Source organism: Struthio camelus, chromosome 2 (genome assembly GCF_040807025.1).
Source record: "Struthio camelus isolate bStrCam1 chromosome 2, bStrCam1.hap1, whole genome shotgun sequence".
Classification (NCBI taxonomy): Eukaryota; Metazoa; Chordata; class Aves; order Struthioniformes; family Struthionidae; genus Struthio; species Struthio camelus.
In genome coordinates, this window is record NC_090943.1 from 42386979 (window position 1) to 42409282 (window position 22304).

The 22304-nt window shown below is 38.2% G+C and overlaps 1 protein-coding gene across 3 annotated transcripts in view; it reads left to right on the top strand.

The window, feature by feature from the left end:
- The window catches only part of KCNH8 (potassium voltage-gated channel subfamily H member 8), a 207044-nt gene that overhangs the window by 77053 nt on the left and 107687 nt on the right, over window positions 1–22304 (top strand). For all 3 annotated transcript variants that reach the window (XM_068935379.1, XM_009676395.2, XM_068935380.1), the window contains exon 3: window positions 4005–4136. In XM_068935379.1, coding sequence (XP_068791480.1) covers window positions 4005–4136 — 132 coding nt within the window. The remainder of the gene's footprint in view (window positions 1–4004; window positions 4137–22304) is intronic.

Here is a 22304-nt window from a genome sequence, read left to right on the forward strand (position 1 = left end):
TGCTGCTGAGCTGGGTCTAGATTGTAAGTAGAGTGTAGTTTGGTATCAGTGTGTATTACTGATTCCGAGTAATTCAGAGGAATACATGTGCTTACTGGTACTTACTGCAGAAGGTACTTGCTGCAGATAAGTCTTAAGATTTTGAATAAACAGAGGAGATGGGTACAGAGTTTATTTATTTATTTATTTATTATTATTATTTATTTATTAAAGAATTAAAGAAGCCAATCATCATAATCCCACTCAGTTTCTGTATTCTTATACCATTAGAATACCCAAATATCCACCAAAGTCTTTAATTCTGAGTACTGCACTGAGCTTTGTCTGGGGTGGTTGTGGTGTGACAAAAGACCGAGTGAATTTTTTTGTAGGCTGAGCATATGTAGCTCATGAACAGAGCTAACTGTTTGATTCTGCCCTTATTTTCTAGTAATAGGGATATTGGTATGATGGCAGGGTTCTGCATAGAAATCTCACTTTTAAATTCCTTTCACTGTTGACTCTTGGCTTTAATTTCAGTTTGAGGACAGACTGTTGAACTGAGGAAAGGTAGAAATGGTGATTGAGAGAGTGACCATAAAGCACTCTGCTCCTGTGTATATATAATAGGTGGACGATAGCCAAATTGCTTTGTCATAAGATTATGCTTCATTTGGTTTCTTCTTTTCCTTTCTGTTGATGTGCTTTTATAGGCCCTGAGGATATTGAAATATGTGTTGAACCTTCAGTTCATAATGCAAGAGAAAGATTAAACTCTTCCTCAAAGAGTAGTGGCTTGGAGCTATAGAATCTGTATATAAATAAAACTCTAAGAGAAATGTCTTTGATAGACGACTCTTGCTAATAGGAAGACCTTTGTATGTACCATCTGAAGCAGGCAAGGAATTTCTGTCTCACAGATGAGTGCACTCAAAAGCACTGTAACAAAATAGGGAATTACTTTTTGTGATGAGTAGAAAGTTTTTCTTTTGGCTTATAGCATTGTATGATGCTGGCTTTCAGTATAAAAGCTCTATAATGGATTGCACTGGATCAGTATATTTTTCCGAGAATGCTTGTCAATAGTGAAAGATGACACAGTTCTGTTCCTGACAGAGCGCTAGCATGTATTGATCTACTCCTGAGCTAAACTGGGCCATCTCCTCTACTTCTGAAGAGTACTTTGTATTCATTTGCTCCCTTCAGAGCAGTGGCAGAAAATCCAGCAAGAGAAGCTCAGCTTAGGACTCATGAAGACTGTATGTATAAGTACTGGCAAGAGTAGTGGCTCCACCATACCATGCGCTAACCTGGAAGTCCCTTCACGAGAGAAGTAGCATATGCATGTATTATATGTGTGTCATGCACACTGTTAATGTTGCACGTTTACTTTGCTTAATATTTTCAGACATGTTTATGGAGGAGGAGGAGAATGAAAGATAATAACAGAAAATATAGTTGAAGATAAACAACAAATAACATTAAATCATGACAAAGTTTGGAACAATTTCAGTGACCAGTGTTCCCTGCAAATGAATTCAAATGCGGCTTGGTTAAACAAAAGAGTAAATGTGTTAGAGCATGAAACTCTCAAAGAGTTTGTCTTTCTAATGATTGCTGATGGACAGTGCTGCAATAATTTCCCTAAACCTACAAAACTATTATTTCAGGTAGTGCTACCAAATGTATTTCTTGGGATAGCTAGCTGTATTGGGTTTGTCCGAGTATGGTTGGTACCTGTAGCTTTCTTCTAGGAGCAGCCTTACTGACTAATTTGTGTGTGAAAAAGAAGCAACTGAAAAGAGAATAGATATGCTTCTACCTCTGGAGTAGATTACAACAACTGTTTAAAAGAGCACTATAGCCATTGATATCACTTACAGCATCTTGTCCAACTGAATCTACTGCTAGAATTTAGCCAGGCACAATGTAATTTTACAAAGTAGAATTTGGCCAGCGGAAGAGCTATAACAATGTTATGTAGACATTTGTGATTCTATTTTTAGGCAGGAAAATAAAATTTCTTAATGTTTCTTCTACTCTTTGAATACACCACTTTACATTGAAAGGGTAGTGGCTCTGTATCACATTTCTGACAACAGCACTGAGCAGTTTTTCCCAGAAGTTTTGGTAAAGGAGTCAAGTCTGTACAAAAATGAATTAAGAATGGAAAATTAAAGTGAAAGAAGAAACAGTACAAATATCTTGCTTCTGATGTCAGTTCTACTTACTTTTAAAAGAGCTTCTTTGCTTTCTCTGTCTTTACAACCTCAAAATGAGAATGTTTAAAGCCAATATAAAGCCAATCTGTTATCTCCCATGATTCTTCTCTCTTTCTCCAGTTATCTTTCCAGCCATTCACTGTTTTCCCTGTGCCTACTCCAAGGAACTTAGGTGGAAGCCTTACCTTATGACAAGTAACAAGTAATGGTTACCGGTAATGATACCCTCAAAGCTGCTTGCCTGCCTCTTGAGAAGTTTGGCCAGGATGGAGACAAACAGCTGACTTCCCTTTGAAGCATACTTGTGGACCTCCAACTGTGGTAGTCCTTCAAGGGGAAAGCTGCTGTTTCACCTCCCATGCTCATCTACAGCTTTCAACAGGAAGTCAGAGAACTTTTATTTGAAAATTTAAATTAGAAAGTTGATTTGTGATCTGGTGTTCATTTCCAAGACTGCAGAGTTTGGGAAAGAGAGGATGGACAGGGAAGTGACTAATCTACTCTGCCTTCCTAAGGGCCTCTCCAAGCTCAGCTGATTGTTTGACAATAGTTAGTCTTCCAGGGAGCTTATCCTGTTTTCTTTTTGGAATGAAAGTAGATTTCTGGCTGTGAGTGAAGGCCAAAAATAGCGTGATGGAAAGGAACGTGATTATGTAAGGGTAGAGGCATCTCCTAAAAAGAAATTTAAAACTGAAAAAAGCTATGCTCTAGCAGTAGTTGGATATCTTATAAATAATATTAATAGGCTGATAAATCACATAGCGATAATGTGTGGAAGCAGTTTGTGTTGGTACCCAAAAATTGAAAAACACGAAAGCCTGTGGGCTGAGTTATCTCAGAATTGATGGGATTGGAGTCCAGGGTGTTTACTGAGATCCATTATACTTCCAGTGCATTGGAAGGACGCACCAGGACCTAAGCAATCATTAGCCTCTGTTCTGAGTGGTCTGAATTAATGGCAAACGTACCCTTAAACCTTTGGAACTGAACAACTTCTTTGCAAGTAGGAGATGTGAGACAATCAGTAGCAACAACCAGAATTTATTTTAAATGGTATAATTATTTAGCAGGTACGGGCAGGGAAAGGTTGACGTGAGTTAAAATATTGCCAAACACAGTGTTGTCTAACTTAGGTCGTAGCAAGGTGACCATTATACATAGTAAGGAAGATAGTTGATATTAACTTTATAGATGGTATGTGTTATTATAAATCTCACCATCTTTAAGATGCAAGGAGTTAATTCTTTTCTAGCTTAAGTTACTCTGATTCAAGCATTTATAATTTCTATTCTAAGTCTGATGTCTAATTAGTTTAAATATCTTTGAATTAATGGAATAATGCTCCAACTATCAGGTCTTTGGTTGAGGGATTTTAATGAGCACATAGTCAGACGATTAGGGTGAAATGATTCTATAGTTAATATGGAAGCTTCAGATGTCAAGTTAACATAGTAGAAGCTATTCCAGTAAACTAGGAAGTACGATCAGTTGAGAGTTCAAAGGAAAGAGTGATTTCAGAGGAGTTAGCAGCTTCATTAAAATCTATTAATGATCCCTGTAGATAAATTTTGCATTTAAATTAATGCCTTGCTTCCAGAGACAGTAGTATTACTGAGCTTCAGCCAATGATGAAGAGATTTACATGAGCTGAACATCTGTGATTTCCTGACTACTAACCTCCTAAACAAGATTTATTTTGTTAGAATTACGTTAGTTGTAGCTTTAATAGTTTGCTTTCTTTCCCCCCACCCCTCTCTGCTGAAAGACAGCTGTTTGAATTAAATTCATTCTTTATCCTTACAGGGTCTTCATTCTGGTGCCTATTGGATATTGTTCCTATAAAGAATGAAAAAGGAGATGTAGTACTCTTTCTGGCCTCTTTCAAAGATATAACAGACACAAAAGTGAAGATTGCTGCAGAAGACAAAAAGGAAGGTTTGTGTGATTTGCAACCAACGTTGATAAGAAAGTTGTTTGAGAGCCACATGAACTCTCTCTTTCATATACACTGCTAACTATAGGGACCTCCTAGCTTTCCAAAGAATAAATTCATATAGGAAAATTTTAGCTATTCTAAAATCTAAGATGAAATGACATGGAAGGATTAGTTATCTGTTGAAGATTTTATTTATAATTTTTTATTTAGAACTTTCTCCACATTCTGTAAGTATGGAAAAAACTATCCAAGGGACGGAGTATTTTGTCCTTGAAATTAAACTTGTTTTAAACTGATTTAATTATCTATTTTCGCTATTTTCTAAGGTAAATTTTAGAAAAGCTAGACCTTTTCTAGCATTCCTTATGTGAAGCTGCTTTGAACATTGTTGAGAGATGAATGAATGTTTTTTGCTTGGCAGAATATATATATAATCTTTAGAAATTATTTTTCCAATTGAAAAGCATAATTGTTCTTGTATGATCTGATTTTCATTTCAGTATATGAAATAATAATACTTAATATTTCTTTAGCAATATTCATTCATATTAGAAATGTGTTCTCACATTTATTTGCTTCTGAAAGGAAACTGTGCAAGGACACCTGTAAATCTGGGAAAAGATTATTTGTGCCACTCTAATGATGCACAGCTGCCGTAAACCAATTTCAACTGCACAGTGCAGTCAGGTTTTGCTACCTTCTGTTAGCACAAAGCAATGAGATGAGGGGGGAGGATAGAAGATATGTGGTCAGCACTGGCCTGTATTGTCTAACAAAGGCAGTGAGCTTACTCCAGATTTACATCTTGTAAATGTACACTGAAATGAGAGAGTAGTTTTGCAACTTTCTTATGTCAAAGAACTATCTAGCAAAAAGTTTATCTACATTTTCAATTCTAGCACTGCTCTTTGGATTTACTCAAATATTTCACCCCTATGATAGTCATTTGATCTGTGCATATCACTGAAACAATGTAAATATGGCCTTAGGACTCCTTTTCTTCTTCTGCGTTTCTGAGGTAGAGGATCATTTAGTAACAGTTTGTATTCAACTTTTGTTGATTTTAAAGCTAGCAATAGCTTTTCAATAAAAATAGCTATATCTCGGTTACAGAGACAATTGCAATGCAGTATTCTTTTAAAACATTTTAGTATTTGGAAACAGAATATATTATGCTTTCTTGTACTTATGAACGTTCTTAAATGAGCATTTATTCTAACAATATCTGCCTCTTCTGCACAGTCTGACAAATAATTTCACCTTTGTCTCACATTTTAAGCCCTGAATAATGGGTGTGTTTCTTTGCATTCGTCACTTTTTGCACAGAACATATTTGAGAATTTCGGAGCTGAAAGGCCAAAGAAAAGCTCTGAAGTAGTACCAAGTACTTTTTGCAGGTTACCTTTACATCCAACTTCAGCTAATCAAAGTAAAATCCTTTTTATATTTTTATCTAATTTCTGCTTAAGACCTAAAAAATCTTGCACTTACAAATGCCTTAGGAAGATAGTTTATTAAAACATGATGTGTGAGGCCATGTAGAGGAGAGACTGTCGGAACATCTGCGCTCTAAAGGCTAATGGTTTACCTCTTAAGAGAGATGCAAATTTGCAGGAAACTAACTGAGAAATCTCTTTTATTACACCCGTGATCATTTGAAATGGGTGTATGACTGATTGCTTGTGAAATGATAGCTATTGCTTATCAGTTAAATGTTTCATAGCTCTGTGCTTTTATTAAAATGGAGTACAATGATCTGCAGTTATTTATGTGAGTTCATGTTAAACTGTAAATCCAAGCAGATTTTAGCTCATGTTTGCTGTTGCACATTTAAAAATTAATACTCCTCCTAGATCCCAGCCTTGCACTGGCAGGGGAATGCACTCATACATAGTTATATTTACGTCAGCAAATGCCCATTCAGTTCTCCACTCTACAGTGTAGGGTTTGGGCTTCAGGAATTGCTGTAAGCTTTGGATATTGACATTTTGCTGTCTTGCACAATATACTCTTTAGAGCACAATCCTGACATGCTGTTGTTCATTCCCATTATACTTGTGTAAAATCATGATAATTCTTTTATTCTGTGATGGTGCTTGTTCACACTGTGGCAACAGAAAGTAGAATTTAGTGTGGGGCTTTGCTAAATATGCTGTTTTATATAGGGGCTTTGCTACATATGCTATTTTATATAATATGGTAAGATAGAAAAGAAAATTCAACCTTTTTTTCCAAAAATGTTTACAAACAATTCCAATATTTTAATTTTCTGTAAATATATCTGGCTATATAAAAATAAATTCAATGGCAATATGATGATTTAATGGTAATATGTTAACACATACAATCTATGAAACTCATTCAGTACCTGAAATTTCAAAATGCTCAACCCTAGGAGCAGTTGATTCCTCTTTACTTTGACGATATCTACTGTTATGCATGTAGTATATGCCTCATATTTACAGAAAATGAGTTTGTGCTTTGTTTAGAGGTATTAAAGTTCATTTTTAATGTACAATGAGTAACATCCTGTTGCACAATGTTCAATACACATTGTCAGGTATTATTTTCACAGTTAATATAGCTAAAAGTATACTTTCACTTTTCGAAGATTGTTGAATTTATCTTTTCAAAAACCTATACACATGGGCCTGAAAGGTCAGCTGCTCTTGCTTTAAAATAGTTGACATTATCGACAGCTTTTCATTGCCTTTTTGGCATATCTCTTTTGCTTAGATTATATATACAGGAAAGAGAGTTTAGACACAAACATGCTCAGTGTGAAACTCTTCTGTCCTTGCAGGGCTTTTGTATTAATAGGTTTTCCTTCAAGTCTCTCTCTTATCTGTGTTCTGACCAGAACAGACTTTAACAATTTATATATAGGGCATTAAGATTCACATCCCTCCTCCCTTTCATTTCTAAACTTGTTAAAAAGGTTATCTAAGAAAATTATCTCATGTTCCCTTTTTCCAGAGTCTGCCCTGGACCCCTTGGCAACATTGTTCAGCAGTCAAACTGTTGTACCTCCAAAAGTCATCTTCAGAATTCATTCTTCCTCACTTCTTTCCTACCTTTGATACTTTCTGTTATCTCTTGTGCGAAATCTTGCTCTCCTGTACTTTCACAATGACAACTTCCCGAGGTTTATCTCCCAGTTTTATGGCCTCTCTTTTCTTGTGGATTATCTTTTTTCTTTTGCAGACCTCGAGTTTATATCCTGTTCACTTTTCTGCAGAACTTTCCACACCTGTTCTATATCATCTGTTCACATAATATCTGCTGCTCCTTTGTGCCAACATGCCTTGCAAAAGTCCACTTTTTTTGCTTGATTTCACTATACTCAGCCCAAATGTCAGATGCTATCTGTGACCTTTTCTTCTGAATGCCTCATTTTAAATACAAATTTAACAGCATCTTTTTCTGCTCTTCTGTATAAAAGTTTTCAGCGAAATCAGTCCGATCAGCCAATGTTGATATCAGACATTACGTTCTGAGACTTTTGTATAAGAAAAAGGGAAGAACATGTGCATAAGAAGACTGGCAGTGTTTAAGAGGTGTTGGGACAATCAGCAACTCTCTTCTCTTTTTTCTTTTTTTAATGTGCTTTAATTAATTTACCATCCTTCCCCCCTTCTCCCACCTCTTCTAATGGCAGTATTCTTAGAGGCTTCAGCTTTTCAATATTGTTAATTTGTTTTCAACAATACATCTGTTTTCTCCACCTGTGAGTCTGTGGTAGAAATTTTCTCTACTTTCTATCTGTTAATAATACCTATATCAAGTACTATTATGAAAAGGAAGCCTTCAAAAGCTTTTTGCCAAATTTGGAATCCTTAATCAAATGGATGGTCTTTTTCTTTCCAGTGCACAAGAAAACTTCTTTTATTAAAATAGTGTTCTTTCAGAAACTGTTTCTCAAGCAGTTTTATGGGAGACCTATACTAACCTAAGATGAGGTATATTTAGGTAAATTGGTTCAAAAGTTCTATTGTTCCTTTGGAGGAAAACAGATTAAACTGGAATTGCCAGAGTCCAAATCTCAACTCCAATGTAGTGAGGTTTGATCTATGGATTTTTTTAAAATTTATTTCTGCACATAAATTTTATGTAATATGCTTGGACAAGTGCAGGAAGGGAGCAAGATTACAACAATATTGGTAGGAAACAAAGAAATTATTCTGTGACTGCTTCTGGGTCCCTAATCTGCATGCAAGTGGATAATAACTTGGGTTATGTAGACATAGAATGCTGCAGTTGTAATCACTGCCAAAATTCCCCTGCTAAATTTGACTCGTTATAAAAAGGGTTTCCTGTAGCCTTTACTGATAATCTATTAGTTATTTTTTCATTGAGAAAATTATTAGCATTTTGTTTGAAAACCACAGTCTAAGGACATATTTTCTCCTCCATTCTTCCAGCATGAGTATAAGAATGTGTGTAATAGATATCAGTCTCAGAATGGTTGAGATTGGCAGTGGCCTCTGGAGATCATCTAGTCCAACCCCCCTGCTCAAAGCAGGGTCAAGTTGAGCAGGTTGCTCAGGGCTTTATCCACACAAGTTGTGGATATGTCTAACCCTGGAAATTCCACAGACTCTCTGGACGTCCTATTCCACTGTTTAACTACCTACACAACAAAAAAGCTTTTCTGTATATTTAAGTGGAATTTGCTGTATTTCAACTTGTGCCCATTGCCTCTCGTCCTTTCACTGGGTACCACTGAGTGGAGTCTGGTTCCATCTCATTTACCCCTCCCCTCCATTAGGTTTTTATAAACATTGATAAGATCCTCTCCCCCCACCCTGAGCCTTCTCTTCTACAGGCTAAACAGTCCCAAATCTCTCAGCCTCTCTTATGTCAGATGCTCAAAGACCTTAATTATCTTTTTGGACATTTGCAGGACTCAGTCTGGTATGTCCATGTCTTTCTTGTACTGGGGAGGCCAGAACTGGACCTTGCACTCCAGATGCAGTCTCAGCAAGGCTGAGTAGAGGGGAAGGATCATGTCCCTCGACCTTCTGGCAACACACCTTCCAGTGCAGCCCAGAATGCCGTTGACTTTCTTTGCCACCTCATTGCTGGCTCCCATTCAACTTCTTGTCCACCAGGACCCCCAGGTCCTTCTGTGTAAAGCTGCTCTCCAACTGGTTGGCCCTCAGCTGGTACTGGTGCTTGGAGTTATTCTTCCCCAGGTGCAGGACTTTGCACTTCCCTTTGCTAAAATTCTTGAGGTTGCTGTTCACCCATTCCTCTAGTCTGCCAAGGTCCATCTGAACCATCTGGCAGCATAACCATCTGGTGTTTCAGCCACTCCTCCCAGTTTTGTATCATCTGTAAACTTGCCGAGGGTGCACTCTTTTCACATCATCCAGGTCCTGGATAAACAGGACTGGCCCCAGTATCAATTCCTGGGAGACACCATTAGCAACTGGCATGTAGTGGGACATCGTGCTGCTGATTATAACCCTCTGAGGCCAGCCGTTCATCTAGTTTTCAGTCCACTGTCCACTTATCTATCTGTACTTTGTCAGTTTATCAATGAGGATGTTATGGGACACAGTGTCAAAACCCCACTAAAATCAAGATAAACAACCTCACTACTCTCCTTTCATCCACTGAGCTAGTCATTGAGTTGTAGAAGGCTGTCAGGTAGGTCAGGCACAATTTCACCTTTGTAAATCCATGCTGACTACTCCCAATCACCTTCTTGTCCTTAATATGTTTGGAAGTGACCTTCAGGAGGTTTGCTCCATTACCTTCAATCAGATCAAGGTAAGATTGATAAGTCTGTATTTTCCCAGATTCTCCTTCTTGTCTTTTTGAAGACAGGAGTGAGATTTGCTTTATTTCAGTCCTCAGGGACCTCTCCCAATCACCATGACCTTTCAAAGGTAATTGAGAGTGGTTTCACAATGACATTAGCTAGCTCCCTCAGCACTCATGGATATGTTCCCTGAGGTTCCGTGGACTTGTATGCATCCAATCTGCTTAAATGTTCCCTAATCTGATCCTCTTCTACTGACCGTAAGCCTTCATTGCTCCAGACTTCCCCACTGGTCTTAGGGGCCTGGGATTCCTCAAGCCACATCTTACCAGTCAGTATCAAGGTGAAGAAGGCATTGAGTACTTTGGCCTTTTTTCATGTCCTCTCTCACCAGATCACATGTCTCATTCAGCAACAGGTCCACATTTTCCCTAGTCTTTCTTTTGTTGCTAATATACTTGTAGAAGCCCTTCTTTATGTCTTTCACATCCCTTGACAGATTCGGCTGTAGGTGAACTTTGGCTTTTCTGACCCTGTTCCTGAATACTCAGACAATGTCTCTATATTCCTCTCGGATCATCTGACGCTGCTTCCACCTCTTGTATGCTTCCTTTAAATGTTTACATTTAGTCAGGAGCTCCTTGTTTATTCAGACATGTCTCCTGCCACCTTTGCTTGACTTCCTGAATGTGGGGATGGACTGTTATTGAGCTTGAAGGAGGTGATCTTTGAAAATCAACCAGTTCTACTGGACCACTCTTGTCTGCAGGGCTGCCTCCCATGGGATTCTTCTAAGCAGGTCCCTGAACAAGCCTAAGTCTGCTCTCTTGGCGTCCAGGGTTGTAATCTTGCTACTTGCCTTATTCTCTCCTCTCAGGATCCTGAGCTTCACACTCCAACCAGTTTACAAGAACAGCAGAGCACCTTCCCCTCATCAGCACCTTGATCACCTGTGCTAGGAAGTTATCAATGCCCTCCATAAACTTCCTGGATTGCTTATGCTCTTCTGTGTCATCCCTGCAGCAGATACAGGGGAGGTTAAAGTCCGCTGTGAGGACCAGAATGTGTGAACATGAGGCTTATTCCAGTTACCTAAAGAAGGCATCATCTACTTCTTCCTGACTGAGCCATCTGTTGCAGATACCCACCCTATTGTCCATGTTGGTCTGCCTGCTGACCCTGACCCATCAGCTCTCAGCTAGCTCATTGTCCATCCCCAGGCAGAGCTCCATGCATTCCAGCTGCTCTCTCGCATGCAGGGCAACTCCCCCTCCTCACCACCCTTCCTGTCCTTTCTAAAGACGCCGTATCCATCCACTGCAGCACTGTAGTCACGTGAGCTGTCCCACTACATCTCTGATCCAAATGAGTTTGCGGCCCTGCAACTGCCTATAGATCTCTACTTCCTCCTGCTTTTTTGTTCCCCAGGCTGCGTCCATTAGTGTGCAGGCACTTCAGAGAGGCACCTAGTTGTGCTGATTTCCCAGAAAAGGTGAGAGAGCTTCCCCCATAATCCTGTCCTGTAGGCACTACTTTATTTGTGTGCATACACTTGAGATGGGCCCCCTTCCGCTTTGTTTGGTTGATTATAAGGTCTCTCTCGCCTGCATCAGCCTGCACCCTTTGCTTGCCAATCAGGTCCACCACTTTCTTGTTTGTTTGTTGATCATCCCCATCGTTCCTAGTTTAAAGCTTTCCTCACCAGAATGGCCAGCCTGTTGGCAAAAATGCCTTTTCCCCAATAATAAGAGTGGATTAAAAGCTGGGCTCTACCCTTTCACACCATGGGTTAAACTAAGCAGCAGGCAGCAGTGTTATGATTTAATGGGCTAGCTGTCTTTTTCTGACTTCCTATTAATCCTTAGGTCTGTGTGAATTCCTAAGAAAATAGATTTATTTTGATTGCATATCATTTGTTTTGTTTTGTTTTTAATTTTCAGTGTGCCAAAAGAGAAACACCATTTTACAATCTGGATTTTTATGTAAAAATGTCTGTTAGGTGGCAGGGCAGAGCTCTTTTTCTAACAATTTGTGTAATATTCAGATTGCTTTATTTTGGTTGATTATTGTCTGAGTCCCTTCCTGATTGCTCGAGCTACTGCAGTGACTATTTAGGGGACAAGTTTTAGTTTTAGAGCTCTTTATGCCTGTCAGGAGGAAGGATGTTGGGAGAGGTACCTGCAGTCATCTAGATGTGTAGTATCCAAAGCACCTAAAATTGTTTCAGGACATATGGGCACCATGCAGTTCAGTCGAAGCAGGGAGTGGGTAGAAACAGAGTCTGGCTGCAGCTTTTCCTTTGCTAAAAGGAACAGTATGCTGTGGAAACCTTTATTCTCCAGTGACTCAATTACATCTTCTCTAGGATGATTTTGATCCTGACTGACCATCAAAATGGGAAGGGATGGAACTGCATCTTTTCTATCCTCAGTAAAGAGAAACTGTTTCCCTCCTGGTCAGTGCATGAGAGTGCAAATACCGATTTGAAAAAATATATAAATGTCTTTCTGCTCCCTGTGTGAGCACATACATGCTTTTCCTCTCACCTTTCCACATTTCCTGTGCAAGCACATAAGCTGTATTTGAGCCTTGAACCTTCAGATCAGTTTTTATGACCATTGCTTTAGCTTTTTGCCAAGTGTTAAATGTGAGTGGCAGTCCTATTCCAGCAGTTCTCAGAGAGGCAGAAGATATATTCTGGAGATGAGGGGCAAAGTGTCCTTTGTGGCACATTCAAAGAAAAAAGGAGAAAAAGAAAAGCAAACTGATTCTTAAACAAATGTGGAGGAGGCAGACTGTATTCTGGAATATCATGGAAGGATGAGAGAGTATATGTATTAGCAACCAGATAACACGTTAACTCACCATTTCCTTGATAAACTCATACAGCTACCTCCAGATTTTCCTTAGGAGCGAAGTTATGAAGTAATATTTTCTGGGTTTGTTTTGTTTTGTTTTTCAATTTTGTTGCTTCTTAGTTTGTTGGACTAGGTTAATGACAGACTTAATGGAAAACATCTCTGGACTTTCCTTACAGAGCTCACTAGTTTAGCTACGCAAGATTGACGACAGCCTGGAAGAGAGTGTATGGGAATGTTTAGTACGTGCATTGCCAATTACAAGTGCTCTTCAGAGCTGTTGTATGTGTGGTGGTGTTTTTTGTTTTGTTTTGTTTTTTTTGAGGGGTTTGGGAGGGTTGGTAAGAGTTAGCTTTGCTATAAAGTAAACTTTGTACATAAAAGTTTTATCTCTGTGGGAAAACTTTGAAAAGGAAGAAACGTCTTCAAAGACTCTCACAGGCCTAGGCGTAGCCTTGAATCTTGTATTTCAGTAATCTAGAGACCACTAGGACTAGAATGCTTGTTGCACATGTATTCTGTGTTCAGAAACAGTTCCACAAATAAAGCAACTTAAAGCATTTGCAAAATTCACTTGTAATTGCAGCTATAGTGAATGTACTTTATGCAGGAGATCTTCCGAACAACTCTGAGATCCTATAAAGTCTCTGCAGATAAGGTCTATTATAAGCCTGTTTTGTCTAGCTGTAACAAAGAAATTTTTACAACTATGAGCTGTCCATAATACCTTGTGAAATTAAGGTTGTAAAACAATTTTGTTTTCTGACCTGTGAGTTTCATATTCTGAAACTCTTAATCCTTAAAAGGTAGTTAAAGACAGTTTGGGGGTGTTTCAATGACCTCATGAAACATATGCACAGTCAGTATAGTTTGTTGACCTTTTAACTATCTTAGCTCTTTTACCTAATTTTTTTTTTAAACTAATTGTCCCCTCTGAGTTTAAGTCTGGACAAGTTGCAATGACCACAAAATGTTTTTCAAGGTGCTTGCTCAGGCTTATCTACGATTCAGAAGCAATTAAGAAAAAAAGTCTTTATCTACAGAAGACGTGCTTGCATTGAAAGACAGAAGCTATTCAGGAATTTATATTCCTATTTTCACTTATTAAGTGAGTAAGATTATTCCCTATAATCAACTTCTGTGCAAAACATTTAATTAATTTGCGCAAAGATCATCTAGAGTGAAACTATGATCCTGCAGATTACAAATAACCTAAGGATTCTGGAGGGCAAAATATCAGTAAAAGAAAGTATATGATCAAATTCATGGAATTGAAGGAAAAAAAGTCCTTTAGATTCAGTAAGATTATGTTGTTAAATACTACATCCTTATATAGAAAGATAAGCATTAACACTTGTCAAAGTCAATGAAAAGTTTCTCAGTGACTTACAAGGAATTTACGTCATCTACCTGGCTATAAGACCACACTTTGGAAAGCAGAGAAATAGGATCTTTCGAAATATTTAAGATCAAGGGCTTTTTAGGATATTTGAAATGCTCTGTGTTATTTCACTCATGTTTTCCTTTGTAATAAAGAAAAAGCATACAATTTAGCCATGTTATAGGAACTAGAGTTCATGGTGGGATGTAAAATCTTTTTCAGGAAAAAAAAGTCACATCAAGAAACAGCTGAAAAAATAAACAGCTGTAAATTCAGAACTGAATTTTGTTCTGTAATAACTATGTACAGACACTTATTTCAGGTAAATCAACAGATGTGCTCTATCAATGGATAATAGCTTAAAATCAATTTATCTTCTGAGTTCTTGTGCTAGGTCTCAGCCTCTTTTTAGAAGCAGTTGAAGAGAAGCATTTTACTTGGATTTTAGGTACTTGTTTTAATTCTTACGTTTATAAGATAGGTCCAAATACCTGCATCTGAAAATGAACATCTATTTGTTTACTTAGGAGCGCACTCCCCTGCACTTCCAAAACGAAGGTGGAAAGAGATCCCTTCTTATGTTGGTCTTTTTTTTTTTTTTTTTAAGGAGGGAGGGGAGGGAGCCTCTCGTGTGTGTGTGTGTGTGTGTGTGTGTGTATGTGTGTGTGTGTGTATAAAAAATGTCTGTGTGTGAGCATATGTGTATACATACATTCATACATGTACATACACATACAGTCATACATATATATATGTATATTTTTTAGGTACACACAGGTACCGGAATTATTGGCAGCCAGGTTAAAGGATGGTGGTTGAGGATTTCTCATCTCATGTGCATATTGCTAAATAAAGGTCTTTCTGCTCCATGTAACACTAATAGTAACATATCCTATTACTGCTTTTCTCTACCTGTAATAGCTCTATAAGCTATTCCTATTAGCTGTATAAGATGAATTTTCTCTGAAGGCATAATTTTATAATGACCAAAGTCATACAAATTGATTCCGTGTAAAAAATCGGTCCTTGAAAAAAAAAAGTCCTGGTTTAAGGACTGTTAGTTACAGCTTTTCAGCTGAAAAGTACATATTCTTGTTGAATCACCTATTCAATTTAAAAAAAAAATGGTTAGAGGCTTGGTAGATCCCTGGATCCACCATAGTGCTGATAGTTCTGTAAATGTTGGGCTGCTGTTGACAGAAGGAATATTTCCTGCACAAACAGACCTCCCGCAGTGCATTTCTAATGGTGGTACTTTTATTCTGTCATTAAAACCAAAACAGGCTTCTATCAGTTTTCTCTTTATTGACATCCACTGGCGTTCTGTCCCCTGGAGAATAAGATCAGAAAGTTAGCTAAAGGTCTTAAAAATCCAAGAAAAACTCAGACCAGCCTTCCAAACAATCTCTTTTGGGAGTATTTTTGTGTTCATTCAGAATCCTTCTGTATCACTTTACCTCACTGCGTCCTTTGGAAGTGATTTTTTGTGTTTGAGGATTGCCTATGACATTAATGTGTCATTTTGAATGAATGACAGTGGCTATGATCAAGTAGCACTATTTATTCTTTAGCCGTGATTGTATTTATTTTAAGGCATGTGGGGTATTCATAGGTGTCTATGCAGAGACCATACATTCTGCTACAGTTATCTTTACTTTATGAAGCAAGTGATGAGGATTTTTTGATAGTTATATTAAAAGGGGGAAAAATCTTCATTGCACTTCTTAACAGGAAGCCATTTATAAATAGGCTGTAAGATTAATAAACAATTGAGAAATTCTTTAATAAATAGTTTATTGAGCCCAGCATCACAGAAGAAATAACGTATTACTTATACTATATTTAGCTAACACATCTTAGTCTGCAGTTAGGCCGAGTAGCTGGGCTATTACACCCGACAGAGATACACAGGAAAGGCAATGGGGAAGGTTGATTTCCTTGCCTGATTTTATGGCAGTAGAGGAGATCAGATAGGTACCTGAATATGTCACCCCCTCTGTGGTTTGAGGAGGGAAGGGTCAATTAGTAGCTTAAAGCACTGCTGTTAGCCTCATTACAGACCCTTTCCATTGTGCTCAAACATCTTCATTTGCCACAGAGCAGTGCCATGAACCCCTCCATTTCTGTCTTACCCTGGTACTTCTTAGCAAAGAAGAAAGTTTGTTTGTCCTGTTCTGCTCTTTTTTGTTCATCTGGGAATCTAACTCATGCAATCTTTCCATGAGACGTTTTCTGAGCTGGGGGTTGACATCCTTTCTGATCAGCTCATGACTGACTGTTTTTTTTTTTTTGAATGAAATAAATAAATAAGAGCCTTAGCTACTCTGCTAACTTATCCAGTTCTCTGAGTAAAACGTTAACAGAATAGAAATTCACAATGTCCTGGAAATGGCAATACAGATCTTCCACACTCTTAAGCCCTTGTTCATTAATGGACTTCATGTATTATTCATTCACAGTTTTAAACAGGCTTCTCCACAGGAGAGCAGGTGCTAATGCAGCTTTAAAGTTATTTTGCATCACACCTCTGCTTTTCTTTTCAGTAGTGTGGCCAGCTCCCCTTTGCAGGCAAGATATCAGCGCTTTTAGCTTTGTCACTCATCTTCTGCCTGATCGTAGATGCATCAAACGAGCAGAATTAAGGAAAGCCATCTTCCACCAGTGATGCAGCAGTGATGTGGCCACTATTTGGGTCCCACTGGCTTTAATTCTGTTGCCCAGATCGTCAGGACTGAAGAAAATACAAAACGTGTGACTAGACTGAGGCTCAGACTGAACTCTGATGCTACAGAGAGGTTTCTGAAGAGCTCTGCTTCTTACAATCCTTTCAACTGATGCATTGTGATTCATGTGTGAATTCATGAATTGGCTGCTTCATCTGATGAAAAGCAAAGAAGCCTACATAGAAACCTCTTAATCTGTGTTCTAAAGTAACTCTAAGTGAGAATTAAGTAATTATTTTTTATGGAAAGCATCATCTTTATAGGCTTGAGTGTGATCTGAAACAATGATCTAGCTCAAATCTGCACAAATCTAAAGCACAGGCGTGTAGGAGCTACCTCAACTTCAGGAGAGCATTTGTACAGTAGCAATCTTCAGAAAGGTGAAATGGGTGCAGAAAAAGTCCCAATTTTTTGCTCTCTACTGGCTCTGCTATGGCTGTAATCCCTTCAGATTTAATTGCTGTCTCTAAACACTAGGGGAAACAGCCCTGTAACAGTACCTGCCTTCTACTGATAAGGCCTTAAAGTCGTAAGTCTATTTATTTATCACACTTGCTCCTTGACCTCATAAGAGCTGAGAAATTATCTCATTATCATTCTACTGTACTTTTATGCAATCTATTTATAAAACTGTGCATTGCACTTTAAAAAAAAAAACTGAAAAAAAAAGGAAATTTTCCAGCTAATGAGCGTTGCAGGATTGACTGTATAAAGCCGGACCTGTCCCATTGTAGCTCACTGCTTCCCTGCTGAACTCTTCCTTGCAAAGTGTTTACAGATAGCTATACCTATACTATCTTTGCTAATTTAACCCAGGTGGACGTGTCATGACTTGAAGTGATCGTATTTATGCTGTTTGAAGAGGACAGTCAATGTGCACAGATCAGTCTTACCCTAAGCCTGAACTGCCCTACCTGTCAAGCAAACAGGACATCAGTTGCAATCAAGTAGTTGGGGCTGGAATATAAGCTTCAGCTTGGAGCTGAAGTGATTACATTGTCTAGAGGTAAAAACACAATTATGGAGTAGTCCTTAGAGGAGATGTCTGTCTTTTCAACGGCTACTGTACTCAAAGGAGTGAAAAATCTGGACAAATACTGCTCAGAAGTCCAAATCTGCAGCCTTTTAGCCCATAGGATAACTTAGTCCCATTGTTTTAGGTAGAACTACTTTATGTGAATAAAGTCTCTCAAGTGCTTAGGTGTTTGCAGGACTAGATCTTCAGACTATTTTATCTCCTCCATCTCTATCCCATGCAAATATTACTAGTATATTGTCTCCTGCATTAAACAGGAGAGGTACTAGTTCTTTTAGCTCATTCTCTAACTTTCTGGGAGCTACTTTAATGCAGCAAAATATTATTTGTTTTACCCAAAATCACAAGGAAACATTCTGTATTTTAATCAAGTATAGATATTAAAAAAAACAAAACAAAACTGTTTGTGGTTAGTCATGTTTCAGTTTCACCTGCTACTGCATAGGTCCACTGATGCTTTACAATGTTTAAACTCATAATCTAAGTGATCCTCTGTTTATTCTTTTCGATACACTACTGAACTCTTTATTTAATTACATCTGCCACAGGAAACTAGAGAACCACTTTCAGTCTAGTATAAGTTCTCCTGTTGTTGCACCCAAGGCAGGGTCTTAGGAATCTAATTTGCTGAAATCTGGGAGGTAATTCAAAAATCTATATCTGGACTGCTACTATCCATTTAAATCCTTCTCATATGATTGCTTAAGTTAAAAGCAAATAAATCTCTTGGATTTTTGTGTATAATATGAATGAAATGCTAGGTATTAATCTTCTCTTCCATGACCACATGCACTTGCATAAGAAACTTTCTGCGGTAATGAGCCATGAGTAAACTGGGAGATGATGCCATATCAGAGCATTTTGGGCATTTAAATACTCCATGCTAGAAGAGGAAAATCTAGGTAGTGATTTTAATTAACACATATTCTATTGTGATAGTGAATAAGATTAGGGAAAATTGAACACAGTTCTTCTGGAGATATATAAACTGATGCTGTGAAAAATAAGAAAAATACCAAGGCTGAGACATTTTGTCAGTAATGTGCATATTTTCTGGCTAGGGCTGGTTAGCTTGTTTCAGCAGTGGAAAGACCTGCATTTCATGGCTGCTCTCATGCGCCAGTGAATGCACTGCTCCCAGGTCATGTCAGAGGTACTGTTGGCAGGCATTTCCAGTGCGCTGTGCAAGAAGATTATGGTGGTTTTGCATATTGTGATGGATTTGCTTTCCAAGAAAGCTCTTATGCACGCTCACAGGTAACCACGGGAAGCAGGGCGGTATTGGGTTGCCATCCGCGAGGGCCTGGGGAAGGGCTCCTCTGGCTGGGGGCCTGTGTCCTGGCCACGTGCTGAATCTCCTCTGCTAAGCCCTGCTTTGCCTCAGGGGGAACTCGTGCCATTATTTTATTTTTTACCACCTGAAGGGCATTACTGAAAGAACAGTGTAAGTTTTGCCTCCCATTTGATGAACAAATGGTTTATTTTTTACATTTCAAGGATTTAAAAAATATTGTGTTTCATCTGGTGAATGAGAATATTCTAAACCATAAAGTGTTCTGTACCATATCCAGTGCTATGCTCCAAATGCTTGGATGTACTTTGGAGGAGAGCAGACAAAGGTTTGGGTTTAATTTTGTGAGTAAAGCTGTGAGTTTACAGTTCTTTTGCACTGCTAAAGCAGGACAAACCTAGTAGAGCTTATCAGAAGCTGTCCTCTTTTATTTTTTTGATTTATACCTGAGGAGTAGATTTTTTGCAAAGGGATAGAAAGAGAGTTAAGCCCTCACTTTCTGTTAACTATTTCAAGGGGGATTATCATTACATAGGAAGGGGTGAGTACATGTACCAGCAGAGGGAGGCCCCAAATCGGGCTTTTTTTGGAATAACAATCTGTCACAATAGCTGGGGAGAGGAGAAATACTTTAGATTTTAAGCATAGGATAAGAATAAAACAGCAGCATTTAAAGTGCCTTTCTGTTCGTGGGTGGATTAACTATTGTGTCTTTTTTCTAAGATCAGCCATGGGGGGGGAAAAAGGCAGGTACATAATAATTTTTAAGAACCGTGTAGGACAGCTGCATCTATATATGTATTTATTTATTTATTTATAAACAAACTATCTCCTTCAAAGTAGTGATCCGTAAACTGCACGTGATAGGAAAAGAATGCAGGTTGCACACACAGCAAAGATACAACTGGTGAACAAAGTAATTCAGTGAGGATCAGGATTGCCTCTTTTCCTAAAGGCACTGGGAAGATCAGAAACAAGGGGAGTTTACAAACTTCATTCACTCGTTTGTGTTAAAAGCTATTGACACACGTGCCCCAATAACACTGTTGTCTGATGGCATCTTATCTGCATATCTACTTGTATTTTTTCACTACTAATTATTACAATAAAACTGTTTGTTATTTCTTTTTTAAAAAGGAAAAATAGTGATTTTTAATTAATTTTACACTGTCCTTTTTTGGCCCTTCCTAGCTGTCTCTGGCGGTTGACTGGCTTCTAATATGAACATAGAGGTAGCATTAATCCTTTATAAACAGTGGAATCAGCATGTGATGGCAGTCACTTGCTGTGCAAATATGCGACAAGTATAATTCTAAGTAAGTGCCATATCAAGCCATTCAATCCGAGTTAATGTGTGCAGAATTCTTAGTGCCTGGAACGTTAAGCTTACATAGGAAAGAGAGGATCCATCTAAAACAGAATATTATCAGGCCACTGGCACTTAAAATTGAAAATGTTATAAGGATTTTTTATTATTATTTAAAGAGTGGGCAGAAAATGACAAATGCAGAAGGAAATATGGTTTTAGATACTGCATATTGCTGCTTTTAGGAACGTTTAGTCAAAATCCAGTAAAGGAAAAGCAGTTCTTAATTTAGCCCTGAGCAGAATACAAGACTTTCTTCAAGACGTAGCCACAGAATAACCTCTCTGTGAGATTAAGTGGTCACTCCAACATTCTTATTTAACTGAAGAGCCAAAGCAATCTACTACAACAAAGTCATTCTTCTAAATGTGAGGTATGCAAAAAAAGAGAAAATTTGATAAAGAGAAATTAAGAGGAACATCTGAAAGGAAAACACGTTTACCTTTGAGATGGAGATGGTGTAGAAATATCATATTACAGACTCTGAGTAGATATATACCTACCAAAAGGCTCTTTGAAAGTAACATAAGAAACATAAAGACCAACCAGAAAGAGATCATCAAGATTAAAAAACAGAAAAAGGCATTATTAGACACAAAAAGTTATTCTGAAGCTGGAAGTGGTATCCAAATAAGAAAACCAGAACAACAGAAAACTGAGGAGATGATCAAAATAGCAGGGACTGAAAAAGAACAAGGAACAATTTCCAAAAGACAAACAGCCATGTCCAACAGATCAGAAACAAAAGGAAAAAAAATCTCCTTCCTCCACCCCCAACTAAAAAAACCCAGATCTGCTGGGATTCTTGTCCTTTATAATTGTCCTTTAAGATGTATACGGAGTATAAGAGGGTAAGGAGAATAAGAATCCTGAAGGTTTTAAGCAGAAAAGTTTAATGTATTTTTTTGCATTAGTATTCATCATGGAGGCAACTAAGGAGTCCACAAACAGTAAGGAGTCTTTTGTAAAGAAAAGTAGAACTATCTAGAACTGAAAAATGTGACTGTTTTAGAACAAAGCGATCTTGTGCTACTCATTGTATCGACAGGACCAGATTATATTCACCAAGCAGTTCACAAGAACTTCGGATATGAATTGTTACAGAATAATTCAGGATAAACAAAAAAGTTAGATCAGCTGCATATAGCTGGAGAAAACCCAAAATGAATGACTGCATGAGAAAATCTCAGTGAAAATTCAGTGTCAATAAATGCAAAGACATTGCTCATACGAAGAAAGAAACAACCTTAACTGAATATGTTGACACTGACTGGCTCTAATGTGGTTATTACTGTTCCAGATAGAGATGCTGGAGCTGCGGACAGCTTTCAGCTCAGTGCTCAGCAGGTAAGAAAGAGGTGAATCAGAGTTAGGAGCTGTTAGGAACAAATGTATCGGGATGGATTATCCTCTGGTTTGTAGGCTAAGGATCTGGAGAGGTGATAAATATGAGATACTGCGAGGATGAAACCTTTAGCTGAAGAGTCTTGAAAGCGTTGCCTGCCAGAAGATGGGAGGAAGCGTTTGCCCCCTTTCCGGCCCTGCCTCAGAGCAGGTCTGAAGCATATTTTATTGACCACTTTGGAAGGCAGCACTGTGAATTGAACAGTCTGATCCAACCTGGCAGCTTAGGCTGAGATCGCAAAGAAAAAGAGAAGCCTGTAAGGAGTTAAAGAGGATTTTAAACCAAAATGACAAAGGTAGAGTACTATAGCTACCGCTATTACAGCGGAGACCCAATTCAG